General features: G+C 49.9%; 1 protein-coding gene and 1 long non-coding RNA gene across 2 annotated transcripts in view; one reads left to right on the top strand and one right to left on the bottom strand.

The window, feature by feature from the left end:
• LOC142559316 (septin-7-like) overlaps positions 1 to 13,830 on the bottom strand; it is a 114,996-nt gene extending 101,166 nt beyond the window's left edge. Inside the window, exon 1 of the mRNA XM_075670942.1 lies at positions 13,681 to 13,830. Coding sequence (XP_075527057.1) covers positions 13,681 to 13,701 — 21 coding nt within the window. The 5' untranslated portion in view covers positions 13,702 to 13,830. The remainder of the gene's footprint in view (positions 1 to 13,680) is intronic.
• Positions 1,206 to 9,209, top strand: LOC142559308 (uncharacterized). Its single transcript, XR_012823107.1, has 3 exons — positions 1,206 to 1,404; positions 3,882 to 4,100; positions 8,822 to 9,209. It is a non-coding gene; the product is annotated as an uncharacterized LOC142559308 (long non-coding RNA).
• Positions 13,831 to 18,165: the final 4,335 nt, after the last annotated feature.

Raw genomic sequence — 18,165 nt, 5'->3', positions numbered from 1 at the left:
TCATTTTCCTGAGGCCAAGTTTCAATGCGCCGCCAGGCACACCCACACTGCGAAGACACCGATTGTTCAGTACACTCTAGACACCGACACTCAAACGGATTGTTTAGCTTGGCTTTTTGGGCTATATGCTAGCTAACACATGGCTGTGTGGTTGTCACTGAACAAGAACATTTCGCAAAATTTAGCGACTTCATTCAAAGTTGGTGTTTTGGCGCAAGATGGCGCAGCACTTCCATCCCAGTCATTGGTTCGGACATGCCTCGCTCGCTGGGATCGGCCACTAGGCGCGCCGCTTGCGAAGAAAGGAAAACGAAATGAAACTTTGCCAAACACGGGCCCAGCGCACGAAATAAAGTACCACATGAGTGTAGATATCACGGAGACAACTTAATTGGGTGTTTCTGAACACGCCTTTAACTCTTCCATATACAGCTTACGCTCTGAAAGCAACATTTAAAATTTACGCGACTGAACTTCACCATATAGTTAGTGCAATTTGGGCGTCACTGTCGTTGTTTATCTATGTCCCCGCTCCCCCCTGTGTGCATTAGTTACAATAAACTTCACTTAGCGCACTAGAATAACAATTTGAGTAGCTCAAGACGAGTGCGAATAATATGCCGTGGGTCACATTCCTTGTGAAGCCTGGTTCAAGTAACGTGAATCACACTGTACATGTCTTCTGAGTGCATGCTATACTCGCGGACAAGCTTAAAAAAAAAATTCTGGGGTTTTATGTGCCAAAACCACGATCTGATTATGAGGCACGCCGTAGTGGGGGGACTCCAGACTAATTTTGGCCACCTGGGGTTCTGTAAGGTGCACCTAAATCTAAGTACACGGGTGTTTTCGCATTTCGCCCCCATCGAAAAGTGGCCACCGTGGCCGGGATTTGATACCGCGACCTCGTGCTTAGCAGCGCAACACCAAAACCACCAAGCAACCACGGCGGGCACAAGTTTTCTTGGCTATGAAGCGAAGGCTACGGAACCAAAGCACGCTTCCTTCACCGCTGCTGGAAGTAGTCCCGCGGCTTCCATGTTTTCTTACGTGGGAAATAGAAAGCAATTGTTTTTGTTTTTTCACAGCACCTAATTTGAAAGGATACGCAACGGTCACCGGCTACTAGTACTTTATTGTGTTTCTTAGTTTGCCCTTTGAAGTTTTCACACATGCGAAACCGTCGCGCCTTTCACGCATTCCTCAAAGGCAAAATGGCGCTCGCGCCTCCGGGCGAGTGTTCGTCGCTTGCTGTCCCGCCCATCAACTTCCCCGTGTAGCTACTGACGCAGCAAAAAGCCGTCGAAGCTCACAAGTGTTCGCAGCGTCTACGTGAAAAACCAAGCGAACCCATCTGGAAATCGTAGACGCCGACCGCTGGCTCTACCGACGCCAGCGCCGCCGGTGAGTCAAAGTTCCAACCGACGCCGAGGTCAAATGGCCGGGGCTCCAAAGCAGGCTGCGCTGCTCGCTGTTTGAAACTCGGTGCATATCGGAAGCGTATAAACACTTGATTCACGCCGGATTAATTTCCTCTGCCTTAACTAAAGAAAACCGGTGCAGACCTCGCCCGGACTACATTGCGACCGAATACAGTCATGTGCAGAAGCTCCGTCCCCGTAGCTTTCGTCAATAGGAGCGCGCTCGATACACATTGTTACCGAACACTCAACATGTGAAAAATCGAAAGGCATTCGATTCGCTAGTCGCTCATCTAAAGGCATGCATTGTAATGAGGTTTTATATTAACATGACTGTGTACTATAAGATTATAAGAGTTGCCTATAAGATTACTATAACCATACAAGCGTGCTGTCAAAATTTTTTGTTTAGTTACGTAGAACAGAGATGCCTCCACTGGCACTACATTGTAGGTCGGAACATCATGGCTTTATAATTTGGTTGAAACGTCTTGCGTGTATGGGTAGCGTTAGCAGTCTCTGTATGTCAATGTGTAGTGCGTATCTGTTCTGTGTATGGGTTGCTCTGTTCGTGTATACGATGTGCTCATATGTAAAGGTGCCATTGTGAGCTGGGGCGGGCTCATAACGAAAGAGAGAGCGAAAAAAAAAAAAAACGCTGCCGAGTTCTGGAAAATAACCCTAGGAAAATGACTCCAAGTAAGGTCGAACATACGGGAAATCGGCATTTCTCCATAAGTGTCTTTTTGATTATGGTGAAGCTAGCCTACAAGCTTTTGATCTATTAACAGGAGTTCAAATGACGCACAACAATAAATTTTCAATTGGAACACGGTGGCCAATCTGTTTATGAAAATCAGTAAGAAAATTCCATAAAAATTCAATTTACACATCATACAGTCTTGGGAGAAAAATTAAGCTGAATAAAAAACTGTTTCTGCGCGGGCTGCCGTGGAGCGCATATTACTTTCTGCCTAAATTGACAAACTGTGATAGAGAAGTTGCAGACACGACGGCACTGAATAATGGGGCGCCCGCTAAACAGCCGGCATAGGTGGTGGCCCTGTCGACTGCTGCGCAACTGGGGGGAGGGGGGGGGGGGCACCCGTCCGAGAGCAGCAGAAGGGGCCGCTGACAGAGAACAGAAAACTGCTGTCAGCGACCGCCGCCACTGTTTATCCAGAGATCCCTGGGACGCAGCGAGTACGAACCGCGTCTGACTCGGAGAAACACGCATCTAGGGGCCAAGGTCCGGACGCCGCCCTAGGAGGCGCGCCACGAAGAACGAGCACACGACGGTCCCAACACCGCCAGAATATACCCAAGTAGGCCTCAAGTACGCGTAGCCATCAGTGTTTCAGGATTGGTGTCGTGTCGCTATTAGGAGCTGATGAAGAGTGCTTAATGATCTTACTCTACGGTATAACATTTACATTTAGCAGCCTTTAGTTCCTCTTGTCTCCGACTCTTGGACGCCTTTTTAAGCCGACTTGCTCAGCTTTCTGACGTTCTAAGGAACGCCGATTAAAGTCTAACGACAACACTCCACAACCCACAAGCAGTGTTTCTAAATAAAATAATAAATAAACAAGCAAATTTTTTTCTTGGCGGAGGGGGGGGGGGCGGAATTCCGCTTTAGCTAAAAACATCAGTGAAAACAAATTATCAACCCGCTAAGACAGCAATTATTACGCAGCTGCGAGACTACATACGCTCCGATTCAAGGAGCCTGCGAGGCCAAGGCCACGCGCCTGAGCGTGCCGCCCAAGCAATATTAATTTATATTTTTTTCCTGAATAGCGTACGTTTTGCCTGCCTATGCGACAAAAACAAACGAGAAGGAGGTGCGGATACGCAGATGGGTCGGGAAAGCCCAGGCCCGAGCCCTACATTTTCAGACTCCGCGCTGCAGCCACTGAGGTAAATTAACAGGGAAAGTTACCGATTATAACCACCGCAGGGTCGCATCTACCCAATATTTTTTTTCTGTGTTTTACATTGGAGCTATATACCCTTATAATGTTACAAGTGAAGCCTCATCCTTACTGGTGTTCGAATATTAAATGCACTGCATAGTCAGATGGATGTAGTTACGTGCGCTTGCAGCCCGTTTCCCGAAGTCTGTTAATCTGTGAATTATGATAAAACTACAGCGACGAAAAGAGACCTGCACTCATACAGCATGTTTCAGAGTCAAACAAATCACTTAACTAGATATGCACAAATAGTAGAGAGAGAGAGAGAAAAAAAAGACTAAGCCTTACGCGACAAATTATCTACGGAAAAGATCCGATGAGTTTATGTGGTAAAACATATTCTTTGGAAGAAAAAAAAAAGAATGTATTTCCTGGTAGAAATAAATACCGGGAAAGTACGCCTGAATTCTGGGGACATAAAAACTAATAACGTTGAACAAGGCAACCGAGAGTGAGTAACCCAAGCCTCCTTTGCGGACTGCAGGCTATTTGAGCTCGCTCGACGCTGCGTGCACCTGAAACCGTGGGAACTGGCCGCTCCACAAGGCGCATTCCTTCGTCGATCCACCGGTAGGAGGACGTCGCTGGAGGCTTCGTTGCGAGCTTGTGGTGCGGACAAGGAATCGGGAGAGTGCGAGCACGAAGGCGCCGCTTTGGCGAGGGCCGTAAACCATCGCTGAAGCTCTACCTCTGGCTCACGCAGGTAACGTGAAAAGCTGTTTTCACAGCAACGATACCATTTCGCTCATCCATCCGGTCGTAGTTGCAACCACCGTTCCCAAATTTTTGTTATTTCAGGATCGTTTGTAACCATTCTGCTAACAAACTCGACGCTGCGCGGCGCGCGAGCGGAGACAAGGAGAAGCGGCCACAAAGCAACGGCACGAACGATTCGTTTCCAAGACAGTAAAACGTCTCGTTGACTTGGCGAACGCTGAACAAGTCCGTAAAACAAAGGCATCGTTTACTTGTTCACTTGCCAAATGAGGCAAGTTTTGCAGTAATCCAATGCAGCCTCTTTAATTCTTACACATGAAACATGATAAAAGCCAGCGTCGCTGAGACGCGGGCCAGGTTCCAAACATTCCATGTGGTGGACGAAGCAGCTGGGGATGTGAAGAACAACATGGTATAGAGGCACATCACGCCACGTGCTTCCAACGCTCAGTTCTCGATTCCACGGGGCTCGCGAACCATCGAGCAGGATGCACACGGACACGAACGCCCGGACAGCCTCTCCTGTGCACCAAAAAACGTCGCCGCGTCGCAAGAACTAATTCCCCGCAAAGGCTGGTGAATCGAGAGCCTGAGCTGAATGAATCACGCTGTAACGTCACAGATATCGTTGCACAGCTGCATCGGGCGCAGCGCACCCGTTGGGTCGAACGCACCGGGCATTTGCCTGCAGAGACAGGCGGCACGACCGCGTTCCACGTCGAAACCACGGGCAACCGGAGGGAACAATGGGAGTTTATTTGCGCATACAATACGATGCGGCACGCACGTGTAGTGAAAATACCTCTCGTCACGAACAAAGCCCCTCAAAGGTCGCCACACTCCGAGCACCACTAGACCCTCTGCCCCGCCTCTGAGGACAATGTTGTCGCGGGAACACAACGCCTGCCAGTCTTTGGCACGCAGTGGAAATGCATGCGAAATGGGGCGAAACGGCGCACAGTGTGCCCTCCCGGTGGGACACTACAGCACACTCAGTTCCAGGATTAAGCGCTAATGAAAAGCGGCACTCCGCCGAGGACGATAAAACGGCCCGTCCCAGGACGCAACCTGGTCATTACCCCCGCAGAGAGCGCGCACGGCTCTTCCTCGGCGTGCCGACGCATTCCCATTTGCCGCGCGCGAATGCATTCGTCAAAGTTGGGCCCGCATAGGGGCACAAGTGACGAAGTCCAGCCGACCGACAAGGATCAGCTCACCACGCGGAGAGGGCCTGCTGCGAGCTGCTCTTGAGCTGGTGTGTTTGCCCGATGCACACAACACTATGCTGCGCGCGGTTGGGAGACGTTGCCCGGCTGTACTCTACCACAGGTCGCCGACAGTGCGCGCTTATCACCCGGTGGCGCCGTCGCGGCTCAGCATAGGCAAGCGGCAGGTATGAAAACGAAGCCGGGCCGCACGCGGCGCGCGTATCGCGAGGTTCCAGGCACCAAGAGCGGCACCAGCGCGCCGCCGACATCCCGGGAAATATCGCAGGCACCACTAGCGTGTCGACGGACGTCCCGGATATGGCGCCCCTACTCCAAGCCGTGTTGTGCGACGAAGGTCACTGTGTCGCCGCAGCAATGCGCAGACAGGAAAGATTGCGAGCCGCGAGACGGAATCAGCAGTTGCCAGAGTTTTCAAGCCGGGAGGCCATTACGAGCTCTAGGTGACAAGTCATGGCCTGTATCGGCTCAGCGATCTGCTCGACAGCTGACATTCAATTAGCCTAATGGCTGCCGCGGGAGAAACACGCTCGGAGCGGGGCATAACAGCAGCGAGATGCCAACAAGGAACGAAAGCTTCACTTGTGCGACGAGGGCGACCACACGGCTGATGAGGCAAGAAGAGAAGAAAACAAAACGCGACCGAGAGCCGAAGGGGGTCAAAAAAAGACAGAACGACGATTAAGACGCACAACGGGGAGCACAGCGGCAGGAGAGGGAGCTTGAGCGCGACCATGTGGAGTGGGCGGCCATCTGGCGCCACAGAACGGCGGCAGCAGGGCGGCTGCCGCCGTGCGCACCCTGCTAGTTGTGGATGGGGCGCTGGCGACGCTCTCCGCTACAGTGTACTAGAGCAGGGTTTACTAAATATTAATTATGGATTTTTACGTGCCAAAACCGCGCCCTCAATTCAGGCAACACCAACGCTGCCCAAGGCCTTGATGGACTGACTCTTCCCATGCTCAAAACACATTTTTCCCCGTCACCCGACCTTTTTCCTCTTTATTTTTAATCAATGTCTAAATCTATCTTATTTCCCTGCTCATTGGCGTAAAGGACATGTCATTTTTATTGCAAAACCCAACCGCCCTTCTGACTCTCCTTCATCTTACCGACCTATTGTTATCAACTCATTATTTAGCAGAATTCTCGAACATCTTCTAAATTTCCGACTCTACTTTTTTCTTCATTCCAATAACCTACTTCATCCACGTCAATTTGGTTTTACGCATGGAAAGAGCGTCCACCGCTTTATACCGCCCTCGAAAAACTTTAAACACCTATAACACTTGAAACTGCATGCCATTCTCATCTGCCTAGATTTCAAAGGGGCTTTCGACAGTGTTTGGCACCCGGCCCGTTCTCCACTTTTTACGCTCCCACAATTGTCCTTCTAACCTGTACTATCTCCTAAAATCCTTAGAGAATCGCGCGGTCACTTTTCGATGACAGGCTGGTGAGATGTCTGCCACGCCTACATTGGGCAGCCAGTCCTCAAGGGTCACCCCTCAGTCCGCTGCTGTGGAATATTGTTATTAACGGATTACTTGACCTTCCCTTTCGCCCGGACGTGCTTGCGCAGGCCTAGGCCGATGACACTGTTATCGTGCTCTCTGCAGCCAATCGTCGCGCCTTAGAATCTAAGGCATCTCTAACTCCCAATCTCATTTCGACCTGGGCAAAGAACACTACACTCACTATCAGTGTTGACAAATCATATTTCCTTTACTTCCCCAAGAGCCACTCCTCTTCCTCTTCACGAACCCGTCTTCCCATTGTTCGCCTTAACGGTATCGCCCTCAAAGTCCAGTATTAAAATTCTTGGTGTCATCTTTGACACACATCTTACCTTTAATGCGCATTTAACATATCTTCGTACCACAGCAGACCTTCTTTCTTTCCGTCTTCTCCCGTTCATTAGAATGCACTATTCGATGCCTCCCTCTGCTCTCCGCCTCCTCTATAATCAGGTTCTGCTTCCTTCCATAACATATGCTTCTCCTGTCTGGTGGCCGAATTTTCACACGTCACAGTTTAAACTCAAAATTACCTCTATACAACGTATTCTTCTTCCTATAATCACCGGCGCTTTTCGTACGACGCGTACCTCGACTGCTCTACCGCTCCTCAATGATCTACCGCTCCCCATTGAACTCGACCGTTTAAATGCACACTTTTCTTTATTCGCGCTTAAGGCTCTTACCATAATTTTATGGCCCTGCCACTTACCAACCGTCGCTTGTCAAATACCCCCTGAACCCTTGGGAGTCATCCCAGCCTCAAATATCGTTTTTTTCATCATCGCCTTCAACTCCAAGAGGTACCATCTGTAACCGCTCTGCCAGTCTACCACCTGTATACTGATGGCTCCTATACTTCTCACTCTGCTGGAGCTGCTTTCCTACCTTATCTATATGGCCATATCACTAAGGTCGGCAAGTTATCGGTGCCCCTTCTTACGCCATTGAAACTGTCGCGCTATTAGAGGCAATAGCCTACACACGGGCTCTGCCTCATACCACCCCACTGCATATTTACTCGGATTGTTTGTCATTGCTTACTGCATTGAACACTTTCACAATTACCAATTCCTATGTCCGGGACATCAAGCAACTCCTTCTTTCCATTTCTACCTGGCGACCGGTGTATCTTTTTCACGTGCCGGCACATCAGGGCATCGATGGCAATGAGATGGCGGACCTCTTTGCTAATTCCGCCGCCTCCCATGGACTTTCTAGGTTTTTCCTTGCCACCCCTTCTTCCATAAAATCTAAGATGCGTGCATTTTCCTTCGCCCAGTGGAATGTTCATTGGACGCGTGAAAACAGTGACACTGCACTTTTTCAATGGATTAAAAACGTTACTCGCACTCCTCCTTTTTTCCCGCCGAAAAGACCCATCGTTCACCTCATCACCGCTCATGGCCGCTTCCCTTTTTACTATTTCCGCTTTCATCTTTTATCTCACAGTAATTGCGCATGTGGCACCCCTTGCTCGGACTTGCTACACTATTTCAACGACTGTCCTCTCACTTCTCATATTGCTCATCTCCTCAAAGACAATCACCAGCCTACTGTGACACCCCTGCTCTTTATCACTTTCTTCTTACCGACCAACGCAAACGGGCACTCATCACTCGCCTTTATCGCGTCATCTCTTCGTTCACTTTTCCTGACCCCGTCTAATATGATCTTTCCTACAGCCATTCATATTTCATCGGGTTTTTTATTTATCCTTTTCTTCTCTTTTTCCAGTTTCCCTTTTCTTTACCTCCCACCTTGCTCTTCGCCTTTCGCTCTATAGTGTCCTTAGTTATACCAACTAAGGTGGAGCTCGTCTCCGGGGGCACTATAGACGGAATGCCTGACCTCCCGACTCAGGCCCTTTTTTTGTTTTCCATCCATCTCCTGTCTGTCTCCTTTGATGAATGCTCATTATACACTTACCGAAACTGCTTTGATACGGCTTTCATGCCTCGCAGTTATGCAGTCGCGCTGCAGTCGAGTGGACCCTGCGCTCTGCTTCTGATGCCCGGCGCACTGTCGGACCAACCTGAGACCTCCGGTAACATGTACAAGATGCGCGCCGCACCACGAGCCTTCAGCGCATTTACCACTGCGTTAGTCAACGGGGTGCCACCTAATAAGTGTCAGTCCCCGTCTCCAGCCTCTTGCAGTCCGGTTCACCCGAAGATCTGCTCCTGCAGTCCGGCATCCTGCTGGACCTGCCTACGCCTCCTCTGGTCCTGCCCTCTCCTGTCGACCTGATTTTTTCTTCTTTCCTTTTTCCTTTTTCTTCTGCTGTCACTTTTTTCTACCTCTATTTCCCTCTTCCTGCCTTTCTTCTGCTCTGTGCCTTAATAAAATGCTGGTCGGAATCTCGAGACGACACATGCCGTGCCAATGCACACTTCTACTTCGACGGTAATACCTGCTCCTTACTTTTGATATGTATTCATTTTATGTCGGCTTAACTCGCTTTTTTTTTTCTTTCTGCAATTGGCTTTTTCTCAAATTACTCTTTGGGTTTTTACCCCTCTTCATTTATTTTCGATTGGCTTAAACCTGTTATAGCTTGGTGGTGCGTGTTTCCCTCATGTTTATTTAGGTTGTTTTCGTAACTTGAGGGGCTCAAGAATACGCCGTAGTGGGGGACTCCGGAATAATTTGGACCACCTGGGGTTCTATAACGTGCACCTAAATCTAAGTGCACGCGGGTGTTTTCGCATTTCGCCCCTATCGAAATGCGGCCGCCGTGGCCGGGATTCGAGCCCGCGACCTCGTGCTTAGCAGCCCAACACCATAGCCACTAAGCAACCACGGCGGGTTACAACATGGTACTAGCAATAATATAGTGTACTAGTATTCTAGAACACTGTAGCTGCGCCTTTATGACGTCAAAAGTAACCACGTCACCTGACTTGGTTCACCCAGGTGAATCAAGTCAGCGCTGCAAGTACGTTTCTTTATTCGTTAATGATCAAGAAATCGGGCGACGACAACTGTCTATAGAAAATTTGGGCACCGAGTTGATTTTGTTGTTACACTGCACCGACACAACTGTCCTATTCCTGCTCCAACACGGCTGCAACTGATTTGATATGCGTCCTGCTTGCTATTAGGTGTGTTACCGCTTCCCAAGAAAGCGTTTCGCGCACTTGCATATGCATGTCGATTTACAGAGCACATAATTTCACCAAAAAGCGCCGATGTCAGTACAAAGCCGTGCAAATTTGTTACACCGGCATGCGTACTGCGACCGCTCATAGTTTGCTTGAAATATACTGGAAGCTGCGTCTGTAGGTGACATCAAATGTGAAAACCTGGCAAAGCCCACTGAATTGCCCATGTAAGCTGCTCCGTAGTATTACGCTACGTCGCGCTGGTATGAGCGACCGGACCACAACGAAAACGGCGACCGGGAGGCTTACGTATAGTAGGAGCTGTTACAATCATTATTCTTCAGTTATGATTACGAGTGTTGGTTATACGGCGATTAATATCTTCACTAGTTCGGAGTTCTGTACCTACCCAAGATCGAGACATTTCCACCTTGACAAGCCATGTTAACACAATCATCATGTTTTATTGTTCCACCTGTTTTGATGGTTCACCTAACTGATGTAGTTTTACTGCTGGTACTAGTGATGTTGCATTTGATGTTGCAACATGAGACAATACAAATAAATAGATAAATACTCTTTTTATGCATACATATGTTTTCGATGAACTAGACTTGAAGACTTTGCGTGTATGATCGCTCACTTAGAGAACACGTAATTTTCTCGAGGGAACGGCGATGCTAATACTGACACCGTTGGCAGCTGAACCAGGCCTTTGCTTATGCTGCTGCATTGAAGGGGCCACCACTTGCTGCACGTTTGAGATATGAGGAAAACAGTGCATCTCGAAAATTTAACAATGTGTCAGCATAACAATATGCACGGACACACCCATGCGCACACAGTGACATTTCATTTCGGGAAGTGCCGGCGAGTGCGACTGACAGAGCGCCAACGTACCTATGTTGATAGTGCGCCGTGTCGCCGCTTCTTGTGTGCGTACTCCACGAAGTGAAGAATTGATTTCAAATACCCATAGCCGAACCTGAACTATAAAAGCAGTTTTATCCGTCCCTAACGGATTGGAAAGCCGCCGCCCAGTTGAACGACGAGCGGCTGTCATTCAAGGCCGCGAAGTTGGTGACAGATAGGGCACGGCACGAAATGTCCAGATTTTTGCGATAAAATCGTACAGGTTGGCAGGTATAACCGCATACTACTTGGAGAAGTATGACACTACGAATTGGCAATTGTTGCTTTTTTTATTTATTTATTAAGCCTCACAGATGCAAAAAAAAAAAAAAAAGAATAGGCACGTGTTCTTTATACAAGCAATGAAAAACGATTGCGTTACATTTCAGCGTGGTCAACAAAAATGTGACGCTATCAATCAACAAACATCAGTGCAACTGGCTCCTAGATCGCCACACTTCACGCTAACGCCGAAGTCGCCAGCCCAGTGTCCTCTTTCTGCGTTTTACAGAATTAGAAAGCCAGACCCCCACACAGAACGGCGAATTAGCGGCCAGTACGGCGTACCCTACAACGTACACCCGCGAGCAAAAGTATACAGACCGCAGGGTCGCCGAAGAAACTGAATTTCTTCGTAATTAACAAACATAAACTGGAATTAACGAGCGCACTGAAAAGTTCGCAATGCCAAGTTTGGACTGCAGTCACCAATTTCAAGTTGCGTTCACAGGCTGAGGAAAAAAAAACGGCTTTATCGCGCCATCCCTGGTCCGTATACTTTTGCTCACGGGTGTACATTTCGAAAAGAAAATCACGTACCCCTGAAAAAAAAAAAAAAGTGCTCTTCCACTGTCTTCGGAATCGGCCCACGTATGAAAAATTGTTGGTCTACGCGCGGACGCGATCCGCCAGATCCTAGCCATAGCCAGCTTCGCTGTGAAAGGAAATTCCGGGGCTTTACGTGCCCAAACCACGATATGATTACGAGGCACGCCGTGGTGGGGGACACTGGATTAATTTTGACCCCCCCCCCCCCCGGGCTCATTTTTGGCGCACCCAATGCACGGTACGCAAGCATCTTCGCATCTTGCCCCCACAGAAATGCGGCCGCCGCGGCGGGATTCAATCCCGCGCCCCTGGGCTCAGCATCGCAACGCCTCTAACGCCACCACGGCAGGTGTGTCCCCCTAAGGAATTTGCTTACAGAATCCGATAGGGTTTAGGCGCCACTGTGCCACAGGCACGCCTCTCCCGAATTAAAATCGGCCAGACTTGCTTCGATGAAGAGGACCAGTGGCATCGCGGTACCCGCCGTGCTTGCTTGGGCACCCGAACATTTACGTCATCGCGTTAAGGCTGCTGTCGAGAATAGTTTCAATAAACAAGTATGCACGCTAGCCCGACGACACATTTGGTTAAGCTTGAGCAGCCTCACAATAGGAGAACGAGGGAACTAGCGGAGCGGCTTCGATAGTATACGGGCGCGCTTTCCCTCCGCAAGAAGGGCAGGCACCAAGCATTTAGCTCTTACCAATGCAGTGATACAACAGTTGCAAACGAATCACGGCCATCCGACGAACATATCGAGCGTGAACGTACGAGTTGGATATTGAATAGAAAAAAAAACGCATAAAATCCTGAGATAAGGCTCCATGCAGGCCAAACATGCGAGCGCGCTTCAGAAGTACCTGTTATGCTACGCCAAATTGGCATTTCGGAACTGATTACAGCTAAACATTGACGCGGAGGTCTCGGTATAAATTTTTTACCACTACAGGGCCACCTAACGAATCACATTAGGCCTTTCTTCTTTTTTTTTTTCTCAAGCTGACCATACATACATTTCCTGTTGGTTTGAATGTCTTAAGATGATTCCTGGGGTTTCATGTTCGAAAGGAACACTGGGGCTTTCTCAGTGCCGTAGTGCAGGGCTCCGCATCCATGTTGGCCACCTGCGTTTCTCTAACATGCACGTAAATCAAAATACACGAGCGTTTTTGCGTTTGGACTTCATCTAAATGGGGCAGCCGCGACCGGCAATCGAACCAGCCCAGTGAGCCACAGCGGCGGGTGAATATGCATTCCGCAGGAACCGCTGAATACATCGGCCACTTTATATATATATATATATTCAACGTCCGTACGTGGTACCACTCAATCACCATATTTATGAACTCTTGCTTAAAGAAATTCGCGCCAAGAGGCAGCCACGGCTATCCCAAACCACGGTGAATCATTTCGTCGCATTATGCCGTCAAAACAAAGGTGACTATTCAGTAACGCAAGCCTATGGATCATATAGTGGTAACAGAACATGCGCGTGCGTATCGTCAGCCTACCTTTCCGCATGCTTTTGACGCTGTATCCTTTTACGAATGAAGCAATTACAGACTTAGACTAATCAAATAAATAAATACAAAACGTACACTGCACAAAATGAAGAAAGAAAAGGGCTCGTTAAAGATCATTGAGCTCATTGTTCCTCCTACGCTAAAAAATTTTGGCCAGCAAAGACAACATACAGGCACCTATAGAGTTCGACTATGGGTCAGACGTGTTCAACGATAAGCCTTTATGCGCGGTATAAAAATATGGGCGCGGGTCGGGAAAAAAGGGGGCTGGCGCGTGCTTTAAGGAGGCCGACTTTGTACGCATGGCTTCAGCTCGTGTCCCTAGCGATTCAAGGGCGCGTAGGGGGTGGGGGGGTGTCGGCGTCAGGGCAGCGGCCATTGTCGCAGCGAGCGAGATGCCACCGACGGCCCATTTACACAGGCAAGCGCGAGAATAAAGAGACTGCGTGTACTCACGACTGTTGGCGAGAGCAGCATCGCGGTCCCGAGGCACCGCAGAATTCACCGCCAGGCAGCAGCAACACAGGCGACGACGATCAAGGGGTCAGCCGTGCAGAATGGCGGCATCAACAGCCGGAGAGAGGAAAAAAAGAATGGGAGAAACGTGACGGGAGAGAGCGTCAATTAAGAGCGCTTTCCAAAGCAATGCTGCGCGCGCGCGCGCACTGCGTGCCGCTGCATATCAGCGGCGCAAGGCATACACACCCGCAGGGGTCGTGTGGAAGCCAGAGGCGTGCTCGCGACGTCAGCCAGCTTCCAACACACCTGCGACACATTTACCTCGCGGGTGTCTGACTCGTATTTGGCCGCTATACATAACGGCAGCCACGCGCGAATGGCTGCGCAGGTGCAATAGCTAACTCGGCACGCGCGGTTGGCAAACTCGTCGCGTCAGCGAGAGGCTCTTCTGTGCCGCATTGTTGCCAAAGTTTTCCCACTACCGGACACAGCCCGCAGTGAACGCTGTTGCGGCCTTTGTGCTACGGAAGCGCAGCCGCCACCGCCGCGGCGTCCCGTGCACATGTCGAAAGCGTGCACATGCATATACAAGCTGCGACATCCTCCCTGCGGGCTGCACACGGCTAACGCGCACGAATCAGACGCATCCAGCGGCACAGCTACACGCTTCAGTAGGAGCACAGACTATAAAGGATTAGAATTGGGTCCCCAAGGTGATTGGGGCCCCAAGGAACTAGCGGGTCACAAATGAGCATGCCCAAGCTGCTATTCTAGCGAAATGAGCATGCGCAGAACGCAAGGCAGCCTTGGGTCTTTGCGTTGCGTCAACCCGAAGGGCTCGAGAAGTAGCGGGTGTTACCAAGCCGCCTGGGTAGCTCGCGCGGGCGACGCACAGTCGCGTGATGGCCAAGCGAGACATACGAGCCGCAGTCACCCCCACATCTAGTATCGCTCGGTCAAGTTGGTTGCAGAGCACACTTCCGGTGTTCCGGGTGATTTCCGGCGTTTTTCGAGGCAAAAGACTCAGGGCAAAGCAAGAAGACGCTAGCTGAGCTCGGGTCGGCGTCCTTCGAACCCCGCCCCCCTCTTTGGCTTTAAAATTAGGAACTATTCCAAGCCTTCTTTAAATTAAAAATGCATTCCTTTGGGTTTCACTTGTAAAAAAAAAAAGCAAACAATTACTTTCTTCTTTTTTTTCTTTTTTGCTGTTTTCACCACTGCCGCGTCCCGAGCGCGCAACACAACGCTGATCTTGTCCAAATCTAAAACTATGACGCTTCTCCGAACCCAAGAGCAACCAACGCAACGCGGCTCGGGGTCCCTGAGCCTCGGGGCCCCAATTCTCAAATTCTCTCATAAGCCCCAGAGCTGGCTACAGCGGTGCACCTGCCCCATTAATCACGGAAACCAGGACAGCGCCCTTCCCGCTGATAGTACGTACGACAGCCGTTCCACAGTCGGATAAGCGACAGTATGCGAGTGCTGTAGAGTTAACGAACGAAGGCGGAACAAATCCGCAGAAATACAACACAACCGCATTTCGCAGAGCACGTGCTGGTGGGCGAGTTGGTTATACATTATTACGTGGTTGTCGCGTGTCGCCTTCCGTCGTCCGTTGTTTTATTTGGCGCCTTCGTTGTAATCACGCAATTCGCAGTCACTTTTTCGCTACGGGATTCCGTCCAAGTCCTCAGAGGCAAGCGCGACAACGGCGACTAGAGATCATGTCGAACATCTCAATTTACATGAAGGGGCGCGCCCCCTCTCGCGCTCGAAAGTTTGGCCCCACTAATGCGGTTGCAACACCCCGGCAGTGGGCAACGGAAAAGGGGCGCGAACCCGCCTCCGGCATCCGCCACAACTTCCAACGTATCGTCGCTTCCCGGAACGAAGACGACGACCACGGGTCGCTCAATGTGCCGCGTCCTTGAGAGAATCTCGTTCCGTGGGCACAGTCTACGAAGCTCCCACACCATGTCGAGTGGGCTCCGGCAGAGATAAGCAGCAGCCCGTTATTACGGGTCCCGTGGACGGCGCAGCACATGCACGTGCTCTCGCACAGAGCTCGAATGCCGCTTTCGTGTGCGTGTACATACCTTTCTTTTTCTTTTCCTGTCTTGTGTCCCGTTCGCGCTTCCTGAGCCGTCCTCATGGAATACCAACGCGCCCCCCAAACTGCCACCCTTGTGCCACAACTCGACGCAAGCAAGCGCGCATGCAGGAGTTTCGGTCTCGATAACACTATATGCGGAAACTACACGAAGCCAACAGACATTGACAATGAAGCCAAGGAAAGCATAGCGCACATGCAGTGTCATCTTGTTTGAAATGTTCAAATAATGAGGGAATTTGAATTGAATACTGGGGTTTTACGTGCCAAAATCACGATCTCATTATGAGACACTCCGTAGGGGGAGGGGGGGGGGCGCTGCGGACTACTTTTGTCCACCAGGGAATCTTTAACGTGCCCTCAATGCACGGTATACGGGTGTTTTTGCATTTCTCCCCCATCGAAATAACGAGGGAAACGAAAGCGGTCAACGAAAGGTCAACTTTCAGCCGGTGCGAGCACAAGGTGTGCCATCTAGAACATCTCCCACCCACTACTCTCTTGCTCTTGGACAGAACATAGCTCAAGTGCGATTGTGCAAATACGCCGAAGTTGCGCCCGTTGTAGAACAGTGAGCGTACACTTAAACGTCAACTGCAACGAAATTTTAGACAGCGTAGGAAGCCTAGTTTAAGGTAGTGCAGACATAGAGGAACCTCCATGCAAAATTTGACGCTTGAAATACGAGCGGTAGGCTTCGCGAAAGCTTCGCTAAAGTAGCTGTTTTGATACCGAAACTGAAAAAAAAAGCCATTACCGCTGGCCGGAAGTGACGCATGGCGTATGCGCGCAGCTCCTCGGCATGGCCTCCGAGATGAGGCGGCGCGCTGGGACTTACGTCATAGCGACAACGATCCTGCGCAAACGTCGTCTGTTTAGGTGCTGTTTAAAGGCTGCTAACAAGAAAGCTATAAAATTACCAGCCCTGTGGCATCGGCAACATTGTTTTAGTAGTATACACTGCTCACGTATAACAAATTTAGCCGAAGTGAAACTTCGTTGAAGTTGACCTTTTAATGGTATTTTATGAGCGCAGGCAAGTCACATGAGCTGCCGGGGAGGACGGGGGAAAGTTCCCTAGCGGTGCACCTGCCCGAGGGATGAATTCACGAAATGGGCCTACGGAACGTTCCACTCTTCACTGTGCACTGTCGCGCGCTCGTCCTTCGTTCCACCGGCGCTCGCATTGTTTGATGGCGCTGTCTACGATATTGGCGGGTTTGTGACAGAAATGTGCGAAGAGAAGAAAAGCAACAGAAATTAAAAAAAAAAAAAAACCTGTCAGTGTGCGTCTGCTGCTGCATGCTTCTCAAGATTGCGAGGGAGCATCTGAGCATCGTCCGAAAGTAATATTGGTGCTACTATGAGAGATGCCGCAGTCAAAATGTCGTTGCCCGAGTGACTGCGCCATCATCGAAATGCGGCCGCCAGAGCCGGACTTCGAACGCGCAACCTCGCACTCAGTAGAAGAACGCCAGAGCCACCGAGCCCCCGCGGCGGGTTGCGGATGTCCTCCTCGAGATCCCGTGCCAGCTTTCAGATCTACCTAGGAGTCAGGGACTCCGAAATGCTGTTCGCAGACAATGAGTTAACCCAATAAAATAGCCACTACGGTTCTTTTTTTTTTTTCTTTCTTTTCCTTAACCGCCTTGATCGGTGAACGTAGTTTCTGCTACGTTTGGTCTGACACTGGCTGGCATTAACCACATAAGAATCGGGCAACTGACCCCATTTAATAAAGGAATTCGACCGAAAGCCTTCGTTTGCTCCCATGTCACGATGCTAAGCGAGGGGTGGCAGAGATTGAATAAAGTTGCAGGAAAGCACCAATCAGTATTCAGAACTATGCTGCAGGTACCACGCTGCGTATAGGAGAGCATAAGTATCTCACGATATCATAATCTACGGACTGTTGCACGGCGGTGCTCAAAAAGTGCTTCAGCTTCTATGTGACGCATTACTCAGTCTAGTGAATCGAGGGCTAGTGCAAATTTCGTTCATTTGCAATACTAACGTATAAACAGTCTCTCCCCGCAAGCTGACACAAAAGTTCAGCCTCGATGGAGAAGAATATCGTTGCGTTGGCCTCGATGCACAGCGGGCACACTATCATGTACGACGACTACTTCCGAGCTACCGTGGCTAGCCAATATGGAAGGCAACTGATCTGCATTGAAGACAAACTTCTTGTGTTTTCCCACCGCAACTAAGCAAATATCACGAGCGCATTATTGAATAGAATAATCACGCGCCAAGTCTGGGGTTAGATTTGACGCTTCCGATGCACTCATTGCGTGAACGGCGATTAGCTAGTGTTACCTTTCATATTGGGCGACCCTGTAAGCTTCGTACTTCACCCTCAGAAAAATGCG

This window comes from Dermacentor variabilis, chromosome 1 (assembly GCF_050947875.1).
Source record: "Dermacentor variabilis isolate Ectoservices chromosome 1, ASM5094787v1, whole genome shotgun sequence".
NCBI lineage: Eukaryota > Metazoa > Arthropoda > Arachnida > Ixodida > Ixodidae > Dermacentor > Dermacentor variabilis.
This window is presented reverse-complemented; position numbering and strand designations above follow the sequence as displayed.